Source organism: Enhydra lutris, unplaced genomic scaffold, assembly GCF_002288905.1.
Source record: "Enhydra lutris kenyoni isolate GAN:26980312 unplaced genomic scaffold, ASM228890v2 scaffoldscaffold7, whole genome shotgun sequence".
Classification (NCBI taxonomy): Eukaryota; Metazoa; Chordata; class Mammalia; order Carnivora; family Mustelidae; genus Enhydra; species Enhydra lutris.
Window position 1 is genome coordinate 3184063 of NW_019154091.1, and position 14059 is coordinate 3198121.

The 14059-nt window shown below is 38.6% G+C and overlaps 1 protein-coding gene across 1 annotated transcript in view; it reads right to left on the reverse strand.

Annotated features, from left to right (window-relative positions):
- Positions 1-11288, reverse strand: part of LOC111142313 (myosin binding protein C, slow type) — a 70697-nt gene extending 59409 nt beyond the window's left edge. Inside the window, exons 1-2 of the mRNA XM_022495362.1 lie at positions 11235-11288; positions 412-523 (exon numbers count right to left, since the gene is read on the reverse strand). Of these exons, the coding sequence (XP_022351070.1) occupies positions 412-523; positions 11235-11288 (166 nt within the window). The remainder of the gene's footprint in view (positions 1-411; positions 524-11234) is intronic.
- Between the last annotated feature and the right edge of the window lie 2771 nt (positions 11289-14059).

Consider the following 14059-nt stretch of genomic DNA (forward strand, 5'->3'; position numbering starts at 1 on the left):
GAAAGAACTAGAGTCAGCTTGGGTTGAAAATCAGTAGACCTTCAACTATGAAAGCATCTATTAAAAAGTGTGTGTCTTATTTAAGAAACAATAATAAAATAAAATAACTCAAATATCTAAAGAACAGGGGATAAGGGCATACAGCTGGAAATAGAACAAACATTTTGTCCTTAAAATTTATATCCAAGATTTACTAATCTGATTTATTTCACAAAGAAATTCTCCTTTTGTTTAAAAAAAAAAAATAAAAGATCACCATTAAAACCAAAGTATCCCTCCTGGGCTGACAGGGGCAAAACTTAGTGCCCCTGTTCTGCACACTGTCTCATCAAGGTTCTCTGCCTTTTCTTTTCCTTTACTGTCAATTAACAATAATTATAATGTGGGGTAAGTTGTTGGAATTGTCCTAACCTGGAGGCAGGGCACTAGGTGGGGAGGCTTCCTCTTCATCTGAAACAAGAAATAGGAATAAAAAGTCAAGAAGAAAAGGATTTTGTCCTGAGTATCCTGCAAAAAGAGAAAGCTGAAAAAGAAGAGAAGAAAACACAAAACGCTTTAAACTGATGAGTAAGCTTCAGAAGACTCAGTACCTAAAAGATTAAACTCAATATTTCAGATCAAAAAGAAAAATAAGTAAGTAAATGGATGAGAGAATAGAGAAATCCTCTGAAATTGTAGATTGAGAAATGAAACTCTGTGCAAATATTTCATGTGATTGTACATTAGGAAAAAAATTAATGTTAAAAACCAAACCTTGACAAAGTCAACAATAGAGGTGTTTTCAAGTTCTTATTTTGTAACCTAAAGTCAATGTCAGACATAATTCATATGCCATAGTCATTTGGACATAGACATAAAAAAGCATAAATGAATGAGAACTTAGTCTCTTCTGCCCCCGAAAACCTTGTGATTAATTCCCCTTTTATATTTAGGAGACAAAAGGCAAAAGTGACTATATTAACTAAGATAAATAAATTTGTCACACTTGCTAAATTTACCAATATTTATTTTAGGAAATTTGAGGGCATTTTCCCATGATTATATTAATGTTGGTATGCTGTATGCTTTTTTAATCCTTATGAAAGCATGTTTGTAAAATTCAAAATATGCCTTATATTATTTATGTACAGAGGCACTGAATATTCTCCTTTTCTAAAATGTCTGAATTTCAAAGTGTCTTTACAATTTTAGATGTTTAAATAGGCATTTGGTGTTATCTGAATCTCTGCCTTTCCTTTCCCAAAGCATAAACATTAATGTTACTGTAAATAATAATAATCTTTGTACTTAAAACACTAGAATAGTTGTGAATTTCAAAGCACAAACCTATATGACTATATAAAATAGGATACGGGACACATGTACCCAGCTGTTAATTTTCAAGTGCTTTAAAAAATTCCCAACAAGAGGTAAAATAGCACATTTTTATATAATCTATTAGAATAGTTACTACAAAGATTATTTACTAGCCTGAAATTCTTTTCTAAAACTGCCAACCAGTAATATGTATTATTACTTTTTAACAAAATAATGAATGTAATACGTAAGAAACTTAATGTCATTATCTTTCAAACGGAGGAGATTCGCTGAACACTGTGGGATTTAGGATTCTCCAGAGGAAACTTTCTGGGCTCAAAGAAGCTTGAAAAATGCTAAACTAAATGAAGTTAAATGCGTGTATTTTACTGGATTGTATGAATGTGCACTTCCTGAAGGGTATCACAGACTTCTGTGTGCTAATGGGCACTGACATTTAGGGATAGAGACAAAAAAAGATCTAACAGTTAGCCTTTCCCAAACTTCGTTCATTTTTTCGATACTTTTCTCCTGAAACATCTGTTAATATTCCACAAAATCATGCATTTGGGGAAACATAGGTATGTCTGAGCTATTTCAGAACACCGTTAAATAATCACAATTCTGCATAACTAAAAATAAAATATCTCGAGATTTTTCTATATTATTTACCATGCATTTAATTCAGTATTTAGAATTTTATTCTTGCAACCTATTCAGAGACTCTTATTTACTGAAATATGTAAAGAAACTTGACTTTAGGGATGCCTGTGTGGCTCAGTCGGTTAAGCGGTTGCCTTCGGCTCAGATCATGATCCCAGAGTCCTGGGATCAAGTGCTACATCGGGCTCCTTGCTTGGCAGGAAGCCTGCTTCTCTCTCTCTCCCTCTGCTCTGCCACTCTGCCTGCTTATGCTCTCTCTCTTTCTCTCTCTCTCTCTCTCTCTCCCTCTGTCGAATAAATAAAATCTTAAAAAAAAAAAAGAATCTTGATTTTAAAGTCCTGCAAAATTCTTGAAAATAAAGTTTTATTTTTTATTTTTTTTAAAGATTTTATTTATTTATTTGACAGAGAGAGATCACAAGTAGACGGAGAGGCAGGCAGAGAGAGAGAGAGAGGAGGAAGCAGGCTTCTTGCTGAGCAGAGAGCCCGATGTGGGACTCGATCCCAGGACCCTGAGATCATGACCTGAGCCGAAGGCAGCGGCTTAACCCACTGAGCCACCCAGGCGCCCCGAAAATAAAGTTTTAAACTTCAAACAAATCCTAGAAAGGAGCATCTTTACTATATGTAAAGTAGAAGCTAGAACCATTTTGAGTCAAATGATCGCTTCATTTTAGGCATTTTTATGGTTGCGTGTTTGCTTTGTGCACTGTGCATGGTGAATTGAATTAATTGTCTGGAATTCAAAATGATTGAGAAAAGAGTATTAGCATACCTTCATAAAACTAAAATGAAAGGAGAATCCACTTGTTAAGTAAACATTTGATAGGTGAGTAGTTTCAAAGTCCGCTAAATGATGGAGGGGAGTGGGCAAAGAATGAGCTAGTTGGGTGATGGGCTTTAAGGAGAGCACTTATTGTGATGGGCACTGGGTGTTAGATGGAAGTGATGAATCACTAGATCCTACTCTTTTTTTTTTTTTTTTTTTTTTATTTGAGAGAGAGACAGTGAGAGAGAGCATGAGCAAGGAGAAGGGCAAAGGGAGAAGCAGACTCCCCACGGAGCTGGGAGCCCAATGTGGGACTAGATCCCAGCACTCCAGGATCATGACCCAAGCCGAAGGCAGTCGTCCAACCAACAGAGCCACCCAGGCGTCCCACTAGATCCTACTCTTGAAACCAATATTACCCTATATGTTAATTAACTAGAATTTAAATAAAAACTCAAAGCAAACCTAAAACCTTTTGGGGGGACATGTCTAATTATTTTAGACTATTACTGTATTAAAGCAGGGCTTTAAGGTATCATGAAATGATACTCTGGATGATCCAACATTACTTCCAAACACCAGTTACTTCTCAACTGACGATTCATCATACATACATACATGCTCAAATTTACTGAAGTGCTAAAAAATATAATGGACCAGGGGCAAAGTTTTTGATTCCCTTTCAAAAGTAGCTTTGGTCCTGGCATCCCATTAGATTGGAAATGTAGTTAGGATGTTGGATCCTGACCTTAAATTCTTGAGAAGTTGCCTGTTTGAATTTTGTTGAATTGGATGAGAATGAAAGGTCTAATTGTTCCCATTTACTGTGAGAAAACAGGTTCTACTGCTAGCAGAGAAACTGAATATCCAACTCTTCTGGGTTGTGCCTAATTCAACAACACATATGTGAAAGGCTTGGCATCATACAAAGAATATTTTCAAACAAAACAAAACAAAAAATACAATATGTAAGTTATATTTTCTTTTTTTCTGTTTACAAGTGACTACCATGATGATGAAAGACATCTGTTCTTGGATCCTTAGGATATAGCATATCTAAAGACCACAGACCACAGCAGCAGACTCTCTCCCCTAGTTCATGGAAGGAAATTTACCAAAGCAAAATTTCACTTGTCTTTAAATCATGGGAAAATAGCATTTGTAAAACCATAAAAATGATTCTTGAAATAACTGAAGTTCCCAGAGAAGAAGGCCTGGAAAGCGGAGAAGAAACTCAGTCTCATATTACTAGCCTGGGATTTTAGGGGGGGCACACATGAAATCTGGAATGCGGGGTGAAAACTGAAGAGAGAGTAGAATATATAGATTCTTATGCTTCTACATACTTACTTTGCCATAAAATAACTTCTACCTGTGGTTGATTTAAGTTGCCTTTCTAAATTAATTTATAAGTCATGCAAACTTGGGACAATTGATGAGATCTTTGCAAAGACCAAAAAGCACATAAAATTAAAATATATGTGACTCTCAACAAACCTCACTTAAATGCTGATATAATACCTTGTTTGATTGTGACTAAGATCAGAATCCTCAAGTGGAGAAATCAGTTGTAGAAAACGTTGGCTCCCATGACAAAAATAACAACACCAGCAACAACAACCATGTGTGGAAGGCAATAGCATCAACAGCTAACATGAATTCATCATGTTTGGAGGCATTGGATAAATTTATCATAGTTTCATAATGAAAAGGCACATGCCTTCACACCTTGATGCTTCTAAAATCAGAATACATATATTTGATGAGTTTTTTCCTCCTGCAAATCTATTAAATCTATGTTGCAACTTATAATGGTTGTGTCCCAGAATTGAAAAGTGTGGTTATATTAGCTTCTAACAAAGATCATTACAAAAAATAAATGTAATTAGAAAGCACAGAGAAAGTCCATTAGATGGTTGGTTGTCTGACACCTAAAGGTAAAATTAGACATAAAAAAATGTAGCATTGAGTAAAAAGCACCAGAATAATGTTATTGCAGAAAAGGGATCTAAATGAAGAAAAAGAAGTTTAATCATTCTTTTAAGAATTTTCATATCAGTTAGGAGAAAACTGGCTGGAACTTGGTCTGATTCACTTCCTCATCTGCCAACCACATTCACACCAAATGAAAGATTCTTCATCTCAAGTTACACGAGATCTTTAATATGCACAAAGTTCATTCATGATAGTTTATGTGGTAATATTAATGTTAGTGCCTGGAAAAAGAAAATACATCTTTATTTACTTGCAGTGATTACAGAACCAAAAATTTTTCTGGAAGAAAAATAAAAAGAGGCAGTAAATATCCCAGTTGGGCTTACTGAAATATGGACAGACTATAAACTATTAAGATGCAAAAACAAAAAAATCGTTTTTAAATGTCAGAAGTTATGTATTGAAATGAATACTGCTCTTTAAAGTAGTGTCTGGGGGCGCCTGGGTGGCTCAGTGGGTTGGGCCGCTGCCTTCGGCTCAGGTCATGATCTCGGGGTCCTGGGATCGAGTCCCGCATTGGGCTCTCTGCTCAGCGGGGAGCCTGCTTCCCTCTCTCTCTCTCTCTGCGTGCCTTTCTGCCTACTTGTGATCTGTCCCTGTCAAATAAATAAATAAAATCTTTAAAAAAAAATAAATAAAAAAGTAAAATAAAGTAGTGTCTGATTCTATGCTCTGACACATCTGGAGCTACTTTCAAGACTTGTTTTGAACCTCCCTTAGGGCCAATTGTTAAGGTAGAGAAGAGACCAATCTCATTACCCTGTGTTCACATATACCAAGGTTGGCTGATCAAAAGAAGTATGATCCTACTTGATCACCCACATTATTCTTTACACATGGCTCTCCGTGACAATTGCCTTTTCTAAAACTGTCCTCTGCTGACGGTTGCTCTCCTCTCCAAAGCTCCCTAAAGTTGGCTTCAGAACTGCAGGACCCAGCAGCCAGACCCGTGCCTGGCACAGAGCCAACACTTAGTGAAAACTTACTGAATAAAAGGACACTGGGATAAAAGACAGATCTTTGGTCCCACTGAGCATATAGAAAGTACTTCGTTGATTTGCCACCTGTATTATTCTGGATGAATTCTAAGCCATGGTAGCATTGTTTTTATGAGGACATTGCTTCCCAGTATGATTACCCTAAATGGGATTTGTGCATCTAATTTCTGGTATTGTTGTTTGATTACACACATTTCTATATTGTCATCTCTTTTGTTTCAATTCCAGGAGAAAGTTGGCAGTACTAGGGAGCAGGATCGCTGGATGGACAACTCCAGAGGCAAGCGAGCAAATTAACAAACACATATTAAAACTCCTTCCTGGGAAATCAGTTATTTCCCAGATAGAGACCCTTAGTAAATGTGAAATATTTGGCAAATCTAACTACAAACACTACTTATAAGATTGATTGAGGAACCAAACAACATTCTGCAGCTATGAAAAAAAACGAAAAAAATTTCAGAACATTTCCAGATTGTTGTAGAAAAATTCAGGCAATCTGAGAAAAATATTAAGGCTACATTGTTGTGAATGATGTTCTTACCGGTAATAGTTTTGGAGCTATTAACTGAATATACATCAATTAACTCAACAGAGGACTAATTAAAGTACTGAAAATGTACTAATATCCAGGAGTGACCATTTTCAATAGTTTTAAGTGAGTTGGCCTTACAGTAAAAATCATCCATCTATTCTGAGGAGGAACACTCAGAATGCACAACACCAGTGTCTCCTCCTCAATCTCATTGACTAAAAGTATGCATGCGATATTCATACTCCTGTCCAGCAAACATGGCAAAAGGGAATACAAATCTCTGGAGATGACCACTGTCCATATCATCAACAGCTAAGCCCTCCTGGAAACTCAGTTGTTCATTCTACAAGTATTTACTAGGAGATTGCCACATGCCGCTCTCTGCCAAACACTGGAAGAAATGAGCTAAGGGGACCAAAGAGGTGTTAAGACATGGTGCCTGACGGTCAGAAAACTTCTAACCTGTTAGGGAAAGGAGTGAAGCACTAATACGTGATTAAGTGGAGAAAAGAGTGATTTAGCAACAGAGGCGATAGGTCCAAGAGAAATCAGGAGGAGGAAGGGCAGATGAAAGTGAGCTAAGACAGTCAGGTGGAAGCTGCACAGGGGAGTGGAACCTGAATTGACTGGTTAAAGAACAATGGGATGGGCTGAGGGCTGGGGGAGGGTAAAGGGTAGGAAGGGACACTCTGGTCAACGCAGAAGAACATGTCCCGTTGCCCCTGTCAGTCTTGCTATGCTCATGCAAACCTTCTTTCTCAGCCAGGGAAATACATATAGCCATGATTGTATCTGCCTTTTACTTAAGCATTTTCTTTGAAATTTCCCTGTCCTTGATGAAAGCGAGTAATAGTTGGAGAGGAGTGTGTATTAAGAAATAACTTCCAACCACCTACTTTCTTTATTTAGGGATGTCACTTTGTATCATAAACCGATTTACTTCCTAATCTTGTAGAGCAAATATAAACATGGCAGTTTATGTGGTTGGACACGTGACTACATGTGGCCATGGCCTTGCTTAACTTCTGCAAATGTCAGAAAAAGTGAGGCTAACTACAGGATTCCTTAGTCATCTGCCTTTGCTCTTTTATCATACTGTGCTCTGCATATAGTAATGAGCTTTTACTGTACATTGGTTGATTTTAACCATATTCTCAAGTAAGCATGTGAATATAATATAATGACTTTTCACATTAAGGGTCAGTCACAGGCTTTGTCTAAACACTGACAGCTTGCCCTCTGGGATTATATCATCTACTTTGTTGGTTGAGCCTTACAGCCTAGTCCAACTACCTTTCCAAATTTGGAAACAGAGGTGTATGCCATTGGTCTTGTAGAGAATAATGTTACAATAGCTTCAGCCAAGATGCCCAAACATCCTTGAACCCATCTCATGGAAGGAGTTCTAGGAGTTTGCACTGTCTGCATTCCATAAGCAAATAACCTTCAGACTGTAGCCCACATGGCCAGGAGTAGTATTCATGTTACTATCCATGGGAGCCACTGAAGGTCAAGGACAAAACGAGTGCACCAACATTGTGTGTTCATTTATGAAAGTGTAAGTTCAAGGTAGCTGAAGTAAAGAGGTCCAGTGTACTGAAAAAAAGAAAAAAGTATTTTATTAATGTATAGGAGACAATAATACCATAGGAATTAGGTAATGAAATATGACATAGTAAGAACAAAGAAATACTTAGCATAATTTTGAGTAGCATCCGAGACAAAGAGGAACATCTTATTGCAATCAGGAAATAATTGGTTATTCCAAAATTTAAACTATGTGATTCAATTCACAAATAAAAGATGAATGTTTAAAAATGATGATACAAACATATAGGCAGAATTGTCAAATCTACCTCTGTGAAAACTTTCTTTTTTGGAAGAGTAATGCTCCTTAGCTTAGAAGAGTTGGTCAGTAATGACAATGACTTCCTCCATGGGGAGACAAAGGAATGAATATTTCATGGATCCACAGCAGTACATGATAAAGATTATTCATTTTCTCAGATTGGATTATGTCCATATAAAATAAAAATAGAATAATATTGTAATGATAAATGAGTTTCCAGCTCAATAAGGAGCAACATAATGTTTGCTTAAGGTTGCACGTGTCAACATATATAAGCCATTATATAAGTCCATGCAAATTCATCATGCTACAAAATGAGATGCTAGCCTTCAAGATTACTAGTGAAATCTGGAACAGTTCACACAGTAATACAAAAACAGTTTATTTTTTTTTAATTATGTGTAATCCAGATAACTTTCCAAACTGGCGTAATCCCCTAAAGATCAGACACGTCTTTTCCTTCACATGCACATAACTTGCAAACTACCAATTAATTTGCTGGCATCTCAACAAACACTTGTGATATTTTTATCATTGTTGTTTTTCTTTTAGAAATATGTATCATGAAAACTGATCCATTCATTATGCTGACTGGTCATGCAGAGAAGATGCAAATGAAGAACTCAAAACTACACTGATGAAAGGAAATGCAGAGAAATTCTATCAGACCATCATGACAATCATTACTGACCTCTTTCTGCTTCTAATTTTGTTGAATTCAGCCTTGTTCTCCCTCCCTCTAACTCACCTTTTGCTGGTGTAGTTCCAGCCTCCTTCTCTTTATTTGGTTCTGTGTGGAAAGTACAAGCACATTTTTAAAAGTGTCTTAAAGAAACCATTTTATTATGTGATGAGCAATGGGTGGAGGGTGGGAGAGAAGAAATTAATGAGAACAGAAGACATCATAAATGATGCTACATATTCATTTATTATGCTATACATGAGTTATGAACTTGGGAATGATAATGTAGAATCACATTAAAATTTTAATAAAAGCAATGAATAAATCTGATCACTTTTGAAAAAAGTATACAGAGAAACATGCAATACAGATTTTGTTAAAATATACTTAGCTATGCTGGGACTATGTTAAACATGCTGGTGTGAAAGTGAGTATAAAATGTGGGTCACTTCATTTTAGATCCCAAAAGGGACTGACTTTTTTTTTTTTAAAGATTTTATTTATTTATTTGACAGACAGAGATCACAAGTAGGCAGAGAGGCAGTCAGAGAGAGAGGAAGGGAAGCAGGCTCCCTGCTGAGCAGAGAGCCCGATGCGGAACTCGATCCCAGGACCCTGAGATCATGACCTGAGCCGAAGGCAGCGGCTTAACCCACTGAGCCACCCAGGCGCCCAGGACTGACTTTTTAAGGAAGCTTGACCCATGTAATGATTCCAATTGTTTAGACTTCCAGTTAATATAATAGTAATGAGTCAGGGTATAAAATCTATAATTGTCCAGTAGTTTCAAGGAAAATATTTTGGTGCATGTACTAATTTTCTAGGTTGAGATGAGTGGCAATTAATGGAACCCGAGAGCAGTAACATCCGATTTCATCAGTTGAGACAGACTATCTAGCTTACTTCTCTCTGTCCGGAATCATATTTAGATACCTGCAAATGGTGTCTGACTTGTGATATGTGTAAGAAAATAATTATTTTAAGCATGAATTCTCTCTCTTTCTTGGATTGATGAGCAGAGGTCTGAATCTCAGCTAACTAATAACTATTTTAACAGAGTTTGGGAGGAGACCTGTTTTAGCAACAGGAGGTCAGTATTATACAATGAATATGAAATATGCGTATGCTATAACAAGGGAAACAGTGACAGCAACTGATCTGAAGAATAGAAGGAAAAGGTTATGTCCGTAATGGCCTGTAGGTCCTCAGTGTACTCAGTATTGTCAAAAATAAATTGGTATGTGCAAGAAGAAAACACACCAAAGAATGTCCTAAGAAGAATGTCACACTATACCGGCTAAAAGAAGACTAAACAGAGCTTGTCCCTGTTTGAACCCATAAGGCACAGAGCCTCATTCATTCATTTTGATACATAGCAATATTCTTCTATACTGTTTAAAGGCTTTGAGAGTGTGAATCCAGTGTTCTTAGCTGGACAAAGGGGCTCCTATGAACAGTCAGATTTCTCAAAGTTCCCTCCTGAAAATGATCTCCAGGATGGAAGAGCTTCATAATCCCCTTATAAATGTCCATGCAAAATGATCACCAGCAACTAAGGCCTAGTGAGCTTCTCTTTCACCTAGACTGTGGTCTCCAGTGCCCTCTCACCCCCTTCCTGCACACCATATTGTCAATTTAAGAAACCTGCCTTGAATCACAGATGGCCTTGGGAGGTTCTCCTGGTATTGCTTGCGTTTCAGTTTGGCGGTTGTGTTATACTAAGGGGTTCTTCAGGCTGTATTTTATCTTCTACTCGGTTGTAAGCAAACAGAATCCAGGGAAATGTTTTCCGCTTAGAGTTCCAGTCTTTTTCTCTTCCTTAGGTCTATGTGAACGCAAAAGTGGGCTTCACCTGCTCTGTGAAGTAGTAATGCCCACTGTCGCTCCCTACAACTCTTTACTCCTTGTTTTTTTGTTGCCACCTGGTGGACAACAGGGTACTAAGAATGGGAGAAGTGGAGCCTCAGAGGCCACCAAACTGTCCTGGAAACTGTTTCTCCAGGTGCTTGCTGGTGATATAGTTCAAGTGGGCAGGGGGCTGCTTGTCTTCCAGGACTGAGGTAAAATGTGTTTCGTAAGTATGTGATATGCATTCAAATCAGGTACCATGAGAGGGATATATAAATACAATGCATTATTATTATGACTATCATTATTAGTATAAGCTTATGACAAGTGTGGTCATCCAACTTCTCCATAGGAGTTAGGTTAAAACTCACAGCTTCAGTGGAGGCCAGATCATGCTGGGATGGACGTTCTGTATTTGCGGCCCAAACACGTGAAGCGGTGTTTTTACTCACCTGGGGGTGGGGCTGGGGCTGGGGCTGGGGCAGACACTTCATTTTCTGGAAATGAAAAGAATAATGGAAGTGTTAGTCTCACTTCTCACAGGCAAAAGCTATTTTCCACAGCCCCACGCTGCACTCAACTCTAGGCAGCCAACTCACCTGTACTGACAAGAGGGATGGAGCAGGAAAAGCTTCAACCTGTGGCCAAGACATACTGCCTTTTAGTGTATGGTATGAGGTGAGGATCTAAATGGTACTCTATAGATTTCCATGGCGTACTGATGGGCAGAGCACAGGTAAAATGGGAATCCAGGGTGTCCTGGCCAGCAGGCAGAACATTTAATGGCATTTAAACTGAGCCTGTTTTCCTTTTCTGGAAAAGTGAATACAACACCTATCCCATATGCACAGGTTGCAAAGAGGATAAGATGAGACACACTGATTGGCGTTCGTGTCCCTCATGGTCCAAAGTACTCACACCCTGCAGAGCCTAAGGTGAGGACAGTGCTCGGTAAATGAGAGCCCGCTTTCCCCAGAGAGCGAGGACACTGCAGCATCTCTGACATCATCTTGCCCCCATGAGACGTACTTCCTGAATGGTGATGAGACCAAAGTCCTCTGGCTCTGCCGAGTTATCACAAGTCAAAGCAAGACTCATTGGGAAACAGAATCAACTCCTCTCCCAGTTATTTCTGGGAATGCACGTATCTGGTATAGATTTCTTTCCTTTAAAAAAAAAATTATTTATTTATCTATTTAGTTGCGAGAGAGAGAGTGCATGTGAAGACGAATGGAGGGGCAGAGGGTGAAGGAAAGAGAGAATCTCAAGCAGGCTCCACATCCAGCACGGAGCCCAATGCAGGGCCTGACGGCAGGACCCTGACATCAAGATCTGAGCAGAAATAAAAATTCGGAAGCTTAACCAACCGAGTCACTCAGACACCTCCTGGAGTAGATTTCTATCTACACATATCCAAATTTTTGAGAGCTTCGGTTCTGAGGTTTTTATACCTGGCTTTGGATATCCAGAATTATAGAGAAGCCTGGCAGTGAATTCTATTAAAGAAACTTCTGTTAAAAAATATACTATGTCCAAGTAGTTAAGGGCACATCCAAAGGGCATGGAATTTCCCCTGTTGAATCCCCATGGATTCTGTGAACTGGGAATTAGTGACATGTGTGTGAATCAGCTTCTCCTACTCCAGGGCAGAAGAGGCAGTTAATGAAGGTAATCTTTAAACTTATTTTCTACTTGTCAAAGAAAAATTTGCATATTATAAGCACATATGGGATCCCAGGAGCTCTGTTCTTGTCCAGATCTAGGATTTTCTAGTTATTTTTCCCACGACTGGCTCTTTCTATGCAAAGAGGAAAACAGCTCACAGCAAACAGTTTAGCCCAAAGGTCATCACATGTGTAGTCCCGGCAGGCTGGAATGGACATAGAAGAAAGAATGGACTGCACCCCAACAGAAATCAAGAAAGGAACAACACAGTGTTATCAGGATGCCGTGATATCTCCTTCCATCACTAATTTTTTTTTGTGTGTGTGTGCTGGGTACAAACTCCAAATTAAAAAAAAAATTTTATTTTCCTTCAGATGCCCATAAATACGGTACTATTTACTAAAGAGGAAGAAATAAAACCAAAGGAGAGAAAACGTATAGCTTTCGGGCAGAAAGTAATGTGGCAGGATGCAATATAGTTTGAGGATACAGTGAAACAAGTGTCCCCTGGATGGCATCAAGGGAAACACTTTAGTTTCTTTACCACATCATGGAAAGGATCTGTAGTGCCAGATCAACCAGAAGACAAAGCCCTCGGCCAAAGCATTTTATTTTCAGAGAGCTGAGTGCAGAAATGGGAATCTAATGTTGACCCCTTGGCTTTGGGTGAGTCGTTGCAGCACACAGATATCAGAATACAGAGAGCAAGAAGCCAACTTCTTTGGCATACTATCTTTCGGACAGGGTCATTGTTGCCTAATGCCCGAGAACCTCTGCCTGGTCTCCTTGTAGATGAGTTCCTCTGGCTCCCAGCCTCTTTTTCCCATAACTGCAGGGATTACTTAATGCCACAACTGTGTTTCACCCTGTTATTCTACCAGAGAGGGTCTCTGTTACCTATTTGGTTAGGTCTACACTCTTTAAGTTCACATTCAAAGCCATTGCCAGTGGGCACTTCCTCCTCCTTCCCTTCCCTTAGCGCACCCTGGTGGCCCCCGTGGTTCTGGTTTCTCTTTTCAATGTCTGACCTTTCTGCCCCTGAGAAGAGTGATGATCTTCTCCCCACTAGACTTTGTTTATTCTCTGAATGTGATTGTGACAGGTAGATCTCAGTTCGAATCCTGAATCTACACCTTATTAGTTGTGTAATCTAGGGTAATCCTTAATCTCTGTCAGCCTCCCTGAACTCATTTGTGAAATAACAACAAGGTACTAATCTAACTAAATTATAAGCACAGTTCCCATATGTAGATAGAGCTCTATAATTTACAACAATAACTACTATCCTTATTTTGTCAGTCTTGGTCTATCTTTTTATATTTCTCTGAGGATTCCCAGAACTGATTTTCCCTTCTGTTCCCCTCCTTTATTCTCTTGGCATTCTGAACCCCATGATAATATACTCTTTATTCACTAATTATTTTAAAATTATTTTCCAGGGGTGCCTGGGTGGCTCCATGGGTTAAGCTTCTGCCTTTGGCTTGGGGCATGATCTCAGGGTCCTGGGGTTGAGCCCCTCATTGGGCTTTCTGCTCAGCAGGGAGCCTGCTTCCCCTCCTCTCTCTCTGCCTGACTCTCCACCTACTTGTGATCTCTTTCTGTCAAATAAATAAATAAAATCTTTAAAAAAAATTAAAAATAAAATTGTTTTCCATTTATCTCAGTGTATTTGTTTCTTTTCCCTCCTAGCTGAACAAGGACAGGGATCTTTCATTTCCTTTCTTGTCTCCCTAATACTTCATTTTCTTGTTGGAAACAC